The following is a 14,139-nucleotide window of genomic DNA, read 5'->3' as shown; positions in this document are numbered from 1 at the left end:
AAGGCAGAGGTGAAGACAGAGTTCTGCCACTGGCCTGTTTCTGGGTAGGACAGGTGAGGATGGGTAACATGGTCCTCGTAGCCTGGAGTGTAGGACCAGGGCCAAGGTGTGTCGCCTGCCTAATACCCCAGCTACCCACAGCAGCAGCCACTCACCAGGGTTGGGGTTGTCCTGCAAGGCCACCACGTACTTAGACCTCTTCCGGAGCCCCTCCAGGAAGGTGACCACTAGGTCACGGATGTCCTCGGCATTACTGGATGTGAAGGTGTACTCATCCCCCTTGATGGTGGCCAGCGTGAAGCTGGGGGCTGTCAGTTTTGCTCCCCTGCAGGACCAACATGGAGAACAGAGCCCAGTCGTGGTCAGTCCTGCGCGGCCCGAGTGAGGTGCTACACAGCCCAGCGAGAGCAAGACACGGCACTCCCTGAAGGAGACCAAGCCCGGACCAGTCAGAGGGGCCCAGCCACAGGGAGTCCGGCCCGAGCAAGGCCTGGTCCAGCAGGGGGAGATGTGGCCCAGGTCAGACACATCTCAGACCAAGACGGACACAGCCCCAGCCAGCATCAGGCATGTTCCCGGCGAGGCCCCGGCTGGCCCAGCCCACTTACGTAACCTTTGCCTATCTAAGTCCAACTTGCCCTTCACGTTGCAGCTTAAATACCACTTCCTCCAGGAAGTCCTCCCTGCCCTCCCACAGCCCTTACCACACTGTCCCTGCTCTACAATGGCCTCTTGATGTCCATCTCCTTCTCTGCTGAAGTTCTAAGAGGTCAAGGACTGTCACACCCCTGAATCTGACATGTTTGGCATGTGCCTGCTCAGGGCAGGATGTGGCCCAGCCCTGGTCCACATCAGATGCAGTCCAGAAATACTCCTACGAGTTCCGTGTTGGGGAGGGGACACTGCACTGCTGGGAGAGGTGGTCTAATCCAGGAAGTTGCCCCCACCGCCAATGTGCAGTGCACTTTACAGTTTACACAGAGCTCTCCTACCATTTATCACTCACTTCCTGTTATTGAAGGAAAGTATTAAGACCCCTACTTTAGGAATGGGAACCCAGAAGCGAGTCCCACCCAGGCCCCTGAAGCCCAGGTGGAGCCCTTTTTGCACACACTGGCCTGCCTGACTGTCCTCTTACTCAGGTGACACCACCTCAGAACCACCTTTACCATCCATGAGGACCCTGGTGGGAGGAGCCTGAGGGTTGCACAGTGCAGCACAAACAGCTCTGCCACGTTAAGCCCCCCACCACCCTCAGTGATGCCTGTTGCCTCTCCTTCCCCGCAGGTCCCTCTGTGCTCCATGTGCCCCTCCTCACCTGCTGCTGGACACAGCCATGATCTCCGGGAAGGACAGCTCCAGAAGCACCTGCTCCTGCTCATCCACAAAATAAATGCCCGTCCAGTTGACAGCCACAATGACATCATTCTTGGGGAGATTGGGACCTAGACGGTGACAGAGACACTAAGAAGGTGTCCTCCCCACTCCTGGGTTCAGCCCCTCTCAATCCTCATAACTGTCAAGGAGGCAATGGGCAGAAGTGTAATGGTTTCCATTTTACAAGCAGGGAAATTGAGGCTCAGCGAGCACAGCCGCCCAACAAGCCAAAACCCGAGGTGCAGGGAAGAGAGTGCCGGGTCAGGAAACCTGGCTTCCGTCATATCTGCCATGGTCTTTGCGCAGCTGTGGACAAGTCCTTTCCCTGCGCCAAGGTGGCATGCGGGCTTGGACCACTGAGCCCCGCAAGGTTCCCTGTGGTCCTGACATCTGGTGACTCCATGAAGCCCAGCATCAGCATAGGGCCTGGCATGGAGCAGACACCCAGTAATGACCCAAGGACAGCTGAGCAAAGGGCTGGTGCAGTTGGCACCAGGCACACCCACACTCAGTTTCAGGGAGACAGCTTAGCACAGCAGGCCCACCCATGCTCTGGGCCACCCTCTTCTATACATGTGAGGTGCTTTAGTGATTCCAGTCCTCATCCAGTTGTTCAACCCAGTGCACCTTGAGCACCTACTATGTGTCATGGAGTCACTGTTGGACCACAGGGATGCAAGACCCCTCTGCAGCATGACCTGAAAAGAGCGGGCACCCTGCAGGAAGGAGTCTGCTGACAGGAGCTGGGCTGAGCTCCCTTCTCTGCCATGAACTGAGAGACCAGGAGACCAGGGCTTACCAGAGAACTTGTAGGCTTCATAAAACCTGGAGAAGAGCAAGGGCCACTTGAAGCGGGCATAATTGACCACATCCTCTTTGACCTTCTGGGCATCAGTTCTCCTTTGGGCATAAATCCCCTGGAGTAGATAGAGAGGGAAAGAGGGTAGAAGGCAATATGTAAGTTCTAGAAATCGTATGTCTCTGCCGCTAGCCAGGGGTGGCCCAGGGCTACTGCATCCTCCTGTGCATCCGTCAAGGCCTCACCCTGTTCCATAGCAGCCCATAGCACCCCCACCACCCTGTCTTTCTCTTATCCAGTCGATATCAGTGAGCCCTTGTGAGGCACTGCCTCTGTGTATGTCCTGGGACACAGAAAACATGGGTGCCACCCCCAAGGAGTTCCCAGTACAGCAGAAACCAGGCCTTAGAAAGGTCAAGGTACAGAGGAGGGATTGCAGAGCAGACGTAAGGCCAGCGGTGAGGAGGACTGCAATAGCCCTGGCAAGGAACGGAAGCCCTAGTGCTGTGTACTCCAAACATGTCCCCCAGGCCCTGGGAGACCTCCGCGGTGTCGAAGTGGAATTGGAAGGATCAGAATGAACTCATGGTTTTGACAATATGTAGACACAGACAAGGATGAACAGTGGTGTGTGCCAGCCTCATACTGCCCCGTTTCCACCTCGGAGAGGACGAGACCCAGTGGCAGGAAGAGTGGGCACTCAGGGCGAGGGGCGCCATGCTGCCGGTGAATCTCACATGGTTCAGGAAGAAATAACAACATGTCGGTATGCAGAGAGACTCAGCTAACGCGGCTGAGTCCAGATGAAACGTACACAACCGGTCTAGTTTTTGAACTTGCAACTTCTCTGGAAGTTTGTAATTATTTCAGAATGAAATGCTTTTAAAATATTTCTCTGTTTGAATTACGTGCCCTGCCTCAGGCCTCGCCCCAATTCATGTGTTGAAGTCCTAATGCCCCAGTAACCATACTTGGAGATAAGGTCTCTAGGAAGTTAAAATGCATTCTGTAGGGTGGATCCTGCTCCAGCGACTGGTGTCCTTACAAGAGGAAATTGGACACAGACATGCATGAGCACTGAGGAAAGACCATGAGGAGACACGGAGAAGATGCCACCTGCGAGCAAGGAGAGGCCTCCGTAGAAACCATCCCTGCCAACACCCAGCTGCACTTGCTCCCTGGAACGGAGGTGCAGAGGTCTGTCACTACAGTCACCCAGCCTGTGGTACTTCACTACAGCAGCTCCAGCCAACTAACAGTCTTTCCAACCCACAGTCACTCACATCTGTCCCCCTGTGAGGGCCCAGGGCCCTGGGACACACACACCAGGAAGCTGCTGTCCAGGGGAGAGACACGGCTCAGCCAAGCGTTCCAAAAGTGCAGAAACCACATCTGTCCCTCTCCTGGCTGTGCCTCCGGGCCTTGACATGGTGCCCGGCACCAAAGTGAAATGAAAGCATGAACAACAGCAGCTATTCCGGAATGTGTCGCCTGCCCCAGTGGATGAACACAGACAGCCTGGGGAAGGCAGAGTGTGGGGCTTGAGAATGGACTGTAGCTATCTGGGGAGCAGGATGGACAGGCCTCAGCAACTGGACAGCTGCCAAGGGTGAGGGAGAAGAGATGGTCAAAGATAAAGAACGGTCTTATCTCTTAAGAAACAGAGGGGCAGCAGGGACACTTCTCTTCTGGAGGGGCCAGAGGGGAGGGAGAGCCAAGGCCTGGATGAAGAAGCTGGCACAGGATGTTCAGGGACAGGCAGGCCTGGCAGGGAGCTAAGCACAGAGGTGTGAGGCCAGATGGAGGGCAGCATGGGGCTCCGTGAGCGGAAGGCCTGGGTGCAGGGGATGAGAGCGTCTGTGGAACCCTCCAACAACTAATGTGCCAAAACGAGTCTCCTCTGGGACAACAAGGATCTTGGAAATGAGGGGCCTACAGGCCACTGCCAGCAGTCAGTGCCCGCAGCCCATCTGGATGCCCCTACTCTACTTGGGCAGGCAAGTTCCTTAGGTTGACCGGGAACTGCTTATATCTGGTCACAGGCCTGCGGCAGCAAGCAGGGGGTGTGATGGAAGCTTATTCCTCATTCCCCAGACAGGAAGGTGGCAGGCATTCTCTTAGGGAAAATGAGGGACATTTTCTAGTTGCAACCTGTGGCACTCCCTCCACTCCCAAGGGGTCCCTCTTGGAGGCATGGCACCATAAGCAGTTGATGTGACACCAGGAGAGGCCACCACAAGACCCATGGCCCCCGGGATTCTCTCGGGAAGCTGTAGGACTAGGTTTGATTCTTCTCTGGGTCACTGGTACCCAGCCCAAAGTGGTTGCTATGGTTTGGACATGCAGTGTCCCCCAAAAGTGCGTGTGTGAGACAATGAAAGAAATTTCAGAGTTGAAATGATTAGATTATTGAAGGTGTAACCTAATCAGTGAATTAACCACTGATATGGATTCCTGGGTGATAACTGTAGGCAGCTAGGGTGTGGCTGAAGGAGATGGTCACTGGGGGCATACCTTTGGGGTCTATATTTTGTCCCTGGTGAGTGGAGCGCTCTTTCTCTCTCTCTCTTTCTCCCCGCTTCCCCTGCTTCCTGTTATGTCCTGAGCTGCTTTCCTCCACCTCGCCCTTCCACCATGATGTGCTGCCTCACCTCAGACCCAGAGCTCTGGAGTTGGCCAGTTTGAGAGGAATGAAACCTCTCAAACTATGAACCAAAGTGATCTTTTCCTCTTCTGTGTTTTCCTGTCAGGGTTTTTGGTCACAGTAACAAAAAAAACCTGTCCAAAATAGTTGGTAACAGAAGACCCACACGAACCCACGTCCACGGGGTGACTTGGGGAGGTCCTGACCCTGGGAGGTCCTGACCCTGCAGCCCCACAAACAGAAGAAACCAGGTGGGAGCATGACTGCCTTGATTGCTCACCCCCCCCCCTCGTCCAGGTCCCCTGATGCCTTCCTACCTTCTTATGGGCAGCAATGGCCAGCTGCGCCCACTTCTCCAGCGTCTTCAGGGGTGTGATTTCGCGGTCAGGGATGTAGGTGGGCACAAGGTTCAGCAGGCGCTCCAGGATCATCTCAGAGCCATAGTCCACGAAGTACTGCTGGGAGGCCAGCTCTGCCAGGTCATCCTCCTGAGGGAGGGGACCTCGGTCACGTGTGTGGCCCGGTACCCTCTGCCCTTCCAGACCCCTGAAGCCTCCAGGCTGCTGTCCTGGCCCTGCTCCTGCAGTTCTGGGGCCCTGCCCTTGGCACCCTGCATTGTCACTGATTTGCTGAGGTGTTCTCGAGCACTGCACCCCTGCCTTCTCCTGGGCCCCACTGGTTCTGTGCTGGACTCTGCCCAGGGGCCTAGGAACTGACCTGAAGAGACCAGCCAGCCTGTCAGGAGCGGGCCAGCCACTGCACGCCCAGCCCTGTGCTACAGCAACTGGGGCTGATGAAAGAAGGAGAGGCTGAGCCTGTCCTGGAAAAGGGGAGAGCTGGGACCACTGGAGATCAGTGAGGGGGCATCACCATCACTCTGCAGCTGGGGGTGCCAAAGTAGTGAACCAGCAGCAGGCTCTGCCCACAGCTTCAGACCAGGGGCCCTGGGCACTTGCCCCTTCTCTGCTGGGACTGGCGTATGGCATCCAGTGCTGTCTACCTGGGCGCCCCAGGGCTCCAGCAGCATGGGCAACAGAGAAAGCCTCTTGAGGGCCTTGAAGGCAATCAGTATTTTCCAGTGCGTTTGAAGCATTTCAGAATTTTAGTCACTGATATGACTGTTCTAACGACATCACCAACAGTAAATGCCATCGTCGCCAACACCACCAACATCATCACCACCACCAACAGCATCATCACCACCAATGATGCCACCAGCACCAACACCACCATCACTCCCTCCGCCATCCCACCACCAAGCACGTCCTCCTCATGTCCATCCTCATCCCTCCATCGCGATCTCCAACGGCACCGCAAGTACCATAAGCAGCTCCGGTAACATCTCCCAAAACAAGACAACCACATTGCTCCAGTCCTCAGGAGATAAAAGGATACATATTTGCAAATTCTGGTATAAAGGACTGAATCTGTTTCCCACTGAGAGCAGAGTTTGCTAGACTAACTCAGAACCATAAGGCAAGCGTGTCCTGAAGTAGTACGTACACGGTACCGTGCGGTCACTGCAGCGTGTAGGGACACCTTTCAGTGGCGGAACTCAGTATATTCTTCAGAGTCCCTGCTCCTGTCATTTTACCTCATCCTCACAACTCCTGTGAGGCAGGTAGTGTTAAGTCCAGGAGAAGCCTGGAGAAGGTCCAATGGCAACCCGGCCACCCTCAGCATTAGCTGGTGATAGGTCACGGACAGAAGCTCTTGGCCCAGATTTGGAAAACAGGTGTCTGTGGGCCGAGCAGAGGACTTGCTCTCACTCACCTTCTCACACCTGTACTCCCCGAACTTGACCCCGCGCACCACCTGCTGGTAGATGAGGTTGGTGGCCACGTTGTCTTCCGAGGGGTTGTGCCAGGGCGTGAAGACCTCTTTGCGGAAGAAGAGCCTCCAGGGGGCATTGCGCTCCTGGGCACCCTGCTCCTTGGCGTACTGCTCACACTGGGAGATGGCGTCCATGACATGGTCACTGCCACTGCCCAGGGAGGACACCTGTGGGCACAGAAGGGAAGGTGGAAAAGTGGGCAGGCATGGAGTCAGGGAAGGACTGCAGAGGGCCACCAGCTGTGGTCCTAGTCCAGATGGAAAACAGACCCAGAGAGAAGCGGATGTGCCCTGGGTCCCCCAGGAGGCAGACCCAAATGGGACCCCCAGATCCAGCCTTGGACTCTGAGCTTGCACCCCAAATTATTGACTTTCTAGCCTCAGTAAGGGGCACAGTTATGTAGGAGCTCCCATTTCCTAGTAGAAGTCCTTTGTGAAACTTTCGGACAAACTGTCACTGCAAACACAGGAGGTGTCTACAGGTGAGAAAAACCCCGGGCAGATTGTCCAACGCGAGGTTCTGTCCCTGGACCTGCCAGGCGGAGAAGAAAGCACCCGAGAAGCCGGCAGGCCCCAGCCAGATTGGCTCACGCTGCTGCTGAAGAAGAGCGACCCTTGAGTCGTTTCTCCAGCCCACAGCACAGCAACCGCGCCGAAGGGCGGTCAATGGGCTCTGCTGCCCGGCTGGGCCCTGTTCTTTCTCAGCACCGAGGGAGAGTCCCTTCCACCTGGGCCCTCGTGACTGATGAGCGCTCCCAGCACCTGTCCTAATGAGCCAGGCAGAACCAGGGCTACCCCGGGCTAGAGTCCCCCACGAAGTCACCTGAGCCAGGAGGTGGCAGCACTGGATGGGCAGAGTCGGGTCAGGAGGTGATGGGCTCCGCCTTACCTTATCAAACAGGGCAATGTAGAGGGAGAACCCAAAGCGGTCCTTGAGTGAGATCTTGTCGGCCAACGCATTGCACAGCTCCTTGGCTGTGGTCGCAGAGTCTGTCAGAAGGGTCTTGGTGGTCCCGTCCATGAATGTCACGGGTAACATGATGGGTTTCTTGGACTTAGTGGCCTGGAAGTGACCCCAGAGAGTTTGGGGATCCCTTCACTTCCGACCAGCTTACTCTCTCAGGACTCTGGCTCCCTGCTCCCATTGGATGGGATCTGCCCCTGTACCCCAGGCCCCTGCCATCTCACTAGGACACTGTCCCTGTCATAGGTGCTCACGGAGCCCTTGCTGCACAGCCCACCCTGATGGGACCTTCAAGGCCCCTGAGCCAGGCCTGGGGCTGGGAGGTTGGACATTGCTACAGGTCAGGCTTCTGTCCTCATTTTCCATAAGGACATCGCGAGCCCCTGCAAGCTGAGTATCCCCATCCCCAGGTTGCTGGCAGAACCCTGGAGATGCAGAGGGAACCCCTCTTGCCCACGTCATTTTGCTATAAAGTAATTGATCCCTTGGGGGCTTTTCTGTTCTGATGGGCCTGGGACTCCAGAAGTTGATGGTGGGCACTCGAGGAACAGAACCCAAAGCAGGGGGCATTTCTGAGGCTCTGGGGCGCACGGAATACCCACGTGCTGGGGGCGGGACACACCTGCAGCTCCAGCCAGCTGGGCGGCTGCGTCCGAGTCCCATTGACAAAGGTCCTCCTCAGGCGCTCCTCACAGTACGGGGCATATCCAGGAGGTCCCCCGTGGATGAAGTTCCGCAGGTACTACAGACAGGGGACCCAATGAGGCAGCCTCCAACCAGCTTCCCTGGGCCTCCCCGACCTGGACCATTCCAGCAGCCTTCAGCCCCCTGCCCACACTTGGGACCTGCCATTCAAGGCACCCACACTCTTCCTCTCTAGCCAGGGCTTCCGCTGGCCTCAGGATATGTACTGTAGCTTGGCAAGAAAACCACACACCCCAGCCCACTTTTCTCTACCATGACTCTAGCCTCACCCCACGCCACCGCCTCCTCCTTGTTCCTGACATAATTGTCCTACAGGGCCCTGTTTGGTGCCACCACCTTCTCCACCCTCATAGCACCCACCGTCAGGCTGGCGTCCCCAGCACCCAGGGCCTGATGCCAAGTTGAACTGAAGTGCCCGTCCCAAGTCACATGTGCAGAGGGCCTAGGACACCCTCCTGAGCAACTCAGGCTAAGAAGAATGGGGCTGGGGGCGGGGTGTTGCGGCAGAACAAAGTGGTCGCTGCCTGGGCAGTGGAGCAGGGAGGATGGGTCTGGGTGGGAGGTGGTGAAGCTGAGAGGCCCCACGTGGGACTTGGTCACCCGGCCCTGCTAAGCCTCCTCCTCTGCTCTCTCTCCTGGACACCAGGACAGGGCCCAGCTCCCCTTCCACCTGGGGGCCTCACCTACCTTAACAAACTTCTCAGAGGGGGCAAAGCAACCCACGCAGAGAGACACCAGGATCCATCCCCGGGCGTAGCTGCTCTTGGAGGGGTTGTGGGTGAGCTGCTTGCTGATCTGGCAGTAGATCTCATCCCTAGGCAGGAGGGGAACCGCCTCAGAGGAACAGCCCCAGCCCCACTCCTCCCAGCAGCAGGTGTAATGCAACAGAGCTGTCTTATCGGACTTGCCAGAGACCATCCAGGAGGAGGCAGGGTGGGGCCAGGTGGGGAAGGCTGAGCCAATGCTCTAGGGAGCCACTGAAGAGGGTCTTACTTTAGAGACAGGATCATCAGGCAAGAAGCACATTCCTAACTCCAATCCAGAGCCCGCCGTACAGAGGGTGGTGCGTACTCTGCTCTGGGCACAGCAGCCACAGCCCTTGGTGGCCATGCTGAAGAGAAGCACAGCCTGCCCCTGCCTGGTTCTCACCCACTGGCTGGCCCAGGCTGGTGGCTTCCATTCCCTGAGCCCAGCCCATAATCAGGGACAGTTTCTACTAACGGCAGCTGGTAGAGCAGAAACCAGTCAAGCACCTGGGGCTGGATGAATAGGGACTCTAACTTCTCTGGATGCATTCCTGTAATGTTTGAATTTTAAGTGGCTATTATTTTCATGATAAGATGAAAATAATGAAAGTAATTTTTGTTTTCATTTTAAAGGGATCCTTTCAGGATTGAGCCAAGGCATATAAAGCACCCAGCACAATGCCTGACATAGGGAGTCTCCCTTAAAGGGCAGCTGTGATGGTCACTGCTGTTGTGAGCAACGTTTCTTCAGGTCTCTGTCTCTAAGAGAGCCTGCCTGCTCAGGGCTGAGGGTGGGCGCATGGTGGCGCACTGGCCACCAGAGGGCGCTCACTGCGCCTCTTGGCTCTCTGAGGACAGCCCTGGTCAGGAGTAGGGTTGATCTAATTCAGAGGCTCCCTAATTTTGAGTGATCGTGAGTCAATATAATTTAGATTCAAGAAGTAGCCAACTTTTTATCATGACAAAATAAGAACATCTAAAACCCATACGTATACCTACACACACACACACACACACCCTGCCCACCACCCCATTTCCTAAAACAAAGGTCATTTAAGATATCCAAAACCAGGTAGTGCATGCAGCTCAGTGGTAGAGTTCTTGCCTGGCCATGTGTGAGGACCAAGGGTCAATCCCAGTATTTTAAAAAAAAAAAAGGGCCAAAATTCCAGAGATCAAAATCTCAGAACAGCTGGGCGAGGTGGTACACGCCTGTAATCCAGGAGCTCGGAAGGCTGAGTCTGGAGGATCATGAGTTTAAAGCCAGCCTCAGCAAAAGCAAGGCGCTGAGCAACTCAGTGAGTCTCTAAATAAAATACAAAATAGGGCTGGGGATGTAGCTCAGTGGCTGAGTGCCCCTAAATTCAATCCCTGGTACAAAAAAAAATTTTTTTCAGAACAAAGAGCAATTCTTAAAGTTAGACAAATATAACTCTAGTTCCAACTCTTGGTGCAGGCATCCCAGCATGTCCCTCTGGAGGCTGTGGCAGTGAGAAGACTGGGTGGCTCCCATTCCCTCCTGGAGGGGTGCCTTCAGTGGCCTCTAGCAAGGCAATACCTGACTTTGGGAAGCAATGGAAGGAGACTCTCCTGGAAGGCAGGAGGTCTGGGAGGCCAAGTGACCCTGGGCAAGTCTCTTCCCCACTCTGAATCTGTTTTCTCATCAGGAAAAGGGGGCTGACCCCTGCCCCAACAGGCCACCCGCAATAGCAAACAACAAGTGTATGGGCTCAAGCTCGTCTTACCCGGTCCTGTGCTGCTCCAGGTGGAGAAGCCTGCCCACCCTCACCCCACCGAGCTGGGCTGATCCCTTACTTGCTCCTGGTGACTCCCGGGTCTTCTTATCACATCCCTAACTACTGGGACCTAGGGAAATGCTCTCTGGCCTCAGGGGAGGGGCCTCAGGGGGCATGCTGGCCACGGTGACCCTGAACCCAGGTAACAATAGTCCTAGCTACAATTACCGAGGGCCTCCTGTGCGCCGTGTCTTTTACACACTTCTTGTCTTTCTGGCTTCCCCCCAGCCTAGGAGGTGGGCACCATTATTTTTCCCCTTTACGGATAAGGAAAACAGGCTAAGAGAGACCAGGAACCCGAGGTCACACAACCAGCCAGCAGCAGGGTCAAACACAGGCCTTTGGGTTTCATCTGTTGCTAAGGTGATGAGGCCACAACCCAGCTGCCAAAAGTCTTCCAGCCCTGCCCGGGAGGTGCCGGGCGCCCCCTCATGGCCTCCCTGTGTCCCTCAGGCACTGACCGCAGTGCTGGTCGCAGGATCCCGTTGCCGATGATGAAGTGCAGCTTCTCCAGGTTGGAGGTGGGCCGGTCCTCCAGCATGCTGTTGCCCTGCACTGTGGACTCCCCGTCATGCAGCCTCTTAGTCACCTTGGCCAAGGGGACACACTTAGCCAGGGCAGGTGAAGTTGGGGACCTGAAACTGCCCAGTCTCCAGAATAGATCCAGGCAGCAGGCAGAGGAGCTGGGCTCCTGCCACTGAGGCTACTGCTGCCCCACCCTGCAGACTAGATGCTGGGCCAAGAGCTGCTCACATGGCCTGGGGGCCCTGACCCGGCACCTCCACTTCTGGGAAGACAGTTCCCTTGAACTTTCCTTACATCCTGCTCCCAACCTCCACCCAGGGAGGACTTTTCAGCCATGGGACCTCTCTGTCTCTCTGGGGTGGGCTCCCTCATACATCTCTGGCACCAGAGTATACCCTCGGTTCCAACCACACAGTCACCCAGGCCTGTGACCCCAGGGTGGCCAGTTTCAGACCTGGTTCCTAGGACATGAGTGTCCCCTCTGTGGGGCCACAGCAGCAGCCCCACACTCTGCCCAGATGCAGTGAGGGAGAGGTGGGCAGCTGGAGTGTGGGTTCCAGATAGGAAAGGCCATGGAAGGTTCTTGCATGTCCTGAGCACCTCCACTGCCACCTGGGGCCCTCCTCCCAGGACCCTGTGGAGTGGGCATTTTCTTGTCTCGGCTCCCCTGATACCAAGGACAGAGCAGGGATTCAAATCTGAGCCCACAAGTCTAGAACCTTGCCTCTGGCGGGGATGGGACAAGGGCAGAGGCAAAGCAGGAGCTGCTGACTTTGCAGTTAGGGGTCAGGGAGGCTTCCCGGAAGAGGAGATCCCCAGGCAGGAAAGGGAAGGAGGAATTTCAGGTGTGGGCAAGGAGGAGCGGGAGGGGGAGCTGGCCCCAGCTGTGAACGCCACGGCCTGGATCTGTCCGACACAGCCCCACCAGCCCCAGGACCAGGACAATGCTCAGAAGAGAAGGGGACCCACTGAGTTCAGAGCGCTCAGCAGAGCAGATGCTCTGCCAGAACCTCAGCCACAGAGAGGCACCCACCTGAAAGGCCCTGGATCAAGTGCCCCAGGCAAGTCCCCTGCCCCCAGGGAAGTCCCCCTTTGCACCATGCACCATACGGACGCTCCAAGCTCTGATCCCTGCTCTGGGAAGCGCTGCCTGACCCCAGCCCCAGCCTGAGCTCATCGCTCTTCCACACGCTCCTGTCTGCCCACCATGTTGTCCTGGCCCCTAAAGATAGGCAGCACCCGCTCCTGCTCCCGCTCCTGGGGGTTCCCGGCTCAGTCAGCTGCAGCCTAAGGCACTACTTGAGGGCTGCCAGGCCCTGGGGCCCACTCTCACCTCTTCTGTGAGTTTGGATTTCTTCTTCAGGGTCAAGTGCACCAGTTTATGCCTCACACTGCTCTTCTTCTGCCCCTCAGGTAGCTGGGCCTGCAGGACCAACAGGGGTCAGGGGCAAGGACTGGGCAGAAAGCAGAGTCAAGACCACCTGACAGCGGGGCCGTGCCCTGGGATCATCTCACCTCTGCACAGGTGAGATGCACAGGACACACCCACACTGCCACCCTGCACCCCCCACCTGCACCAGCCAGCTGGCAGTTGGGAAAACAGACTAGGGAAAGCATAATGATCCGCCCCAGGCCTCCCGAGGAGTGGCTGCAGGAGCTGACTCAACAGCAAAGCCCATCTGCTCTGCCATGAGGCCCCGTGGTTACGACCATCACTTCACAGTCGACAAAACCTCACACTTTTGCTTCGATAAGTAGAGAGAGAAGACTGGGGTCGGGGAGGTGAGGCAGGGGCAAATCATAGGGCGCTCTTTCTGCTGAGGGCACGGAGGCCAGGTGACTCTCCCCACTGGCCTGGGAGGGTCATTGATGGGGGGGGCACCTTGGTCTGACCTCACCCTCGCCCTGCAGGGCCTGCAGCTCCCTCTTGTATGTCTTCTTGCCCAGGGTCTCATAAATCTTGGTCATCACAGGGATCTTCTCGCTGCCATCACTCATGGCTGTGTGGTACTTGGGCTCCGGGAGGTCCCCCATGAACCGCAGGATGGTGATCCAGACTGCCAGGGCCGCCTTGGGGCACAGCGCAGATGTCAGAAAACCAGAGCAGAGGACATTGCTAACACCATGGAAATAGCCTGTGGTTTGAGGACAGGGCCCGGAGAAACATGGCCTGCGTGGTCTGGCCCTAGGCTGCACCCCAGGTGGGAGACTCCAGTCAGACCTAGTCCCTGCCCACCCGGACACACCACCGGGCAGCACCCACAGCCCCAGCCCAGCCTTGCTAGCAGGGACCCAGCAGCAGGCAGGCCTCACCAGCTGGTCGCCCTCATCATCGTGGTAGAGCAGCGGCTGTTTGAGTGGCCGCCGGGTGTAGGAGTGTGTGGTTGTGCCCTGGAAGTAGGTGGCAGCAAATTTTGCAAATTTGTACTCAGAGAGGTCCTCCTCGTCCTCGTCAGGCAGGGGCAGGGCCGCGTCCACGTCCTCCTCCACCATCTCCCTCCGCCCTTGCTCCAGGTCCTGATGGACACAGAGGGGTTCCCTGCCATGCGGGCCTCAGGTGGGAGGGCCAGAGGCAGACTCAGATTGGATTGCCATCCCGACCTGTCCCCACAGAGCCACCTCCTCCTCCAGGAGGGTAGGGACTCTGCATGTCCTGTCTGCTGCCCAAACACAGTAGGTCCTCAAGAAGGCTCTGGGAAGGGACAGTGACGTGCCCAAGGTTACGTGGCAAGCGGGGTCTGCAGGGGGTC

At 56.8% G+C, this 14,139-nt stretch overlaps 1 protein-coding gene across 1 annotated transcript in view; it reads right to left on the bottom strand.

The window, feature by feature from the left end:
- Positions 1–14,139, bottom strand: part of Myo7a (myosin VIIA) — a 74,971-nt gene that overhangs the window by 14,651 nt on the left and 46,181 nt on the right. The window contains exons 24-35 of the mRNA XM_047518876.1: positions 13,703–13,906; positions 13,283–13,459; positions 12,723–12,812; positions 11,326–11,453; positions 9,010–9,136; positions 8,240–8,359; positions 7,543–7,716; positions 6,594–6,821; positions 5,138–5,308; positions 2,177–2,294; positions 1,319–1,445; positions 156–325 (exon numbers count right to left, since the gene is read on the bottom strand). Coding sequence (XP_047374832.1) covers positions 156–325; positions 1,319–1,445; positions 2,177–2,294; positions 5,138–5,308; positions 6,594–6,821; positions 7,543–7,716; positions 8,240–8,359; positions 9,010–9,136; positions 11,326–11,453; positions 12,723–12,812; positions 13,283–13,459; positions 13,703–13,906 — 1,834 coding nt within the window. The remainder of the gene's footprint in view (positions 1–155; positions 326–1,318; positions 1,446–2,176; positions 2,295–5,137; positions 5,309–6,593; positions 6,822–7,542; positions 7,717–8,239; positions 8,360–9,009; positions 9,137–11,325; positions 11,454–12,722; positions 12,813–13,282; positions 13,460–13,702; positions 13,907–14,139) is intronic.

This window comes from Sciurus carolinensis, chromosome 11 (assembly GCF_902686445.1).
Source record: "Sciurus carolinensis chromosome 11, mSciCar1.2, whole genome shotgun sequence".
NCBI lineage: Eukaryota > Metazoa > Chordata > Mammalia > Rodentia > Sciuridae > Sciurus > Sciurus carolinensis.
The sequence above is the reverse complement of the archived record's forward strand: the minus strand, read 5'-3'. Positions and strand labels throughout refer to the sequence as shown.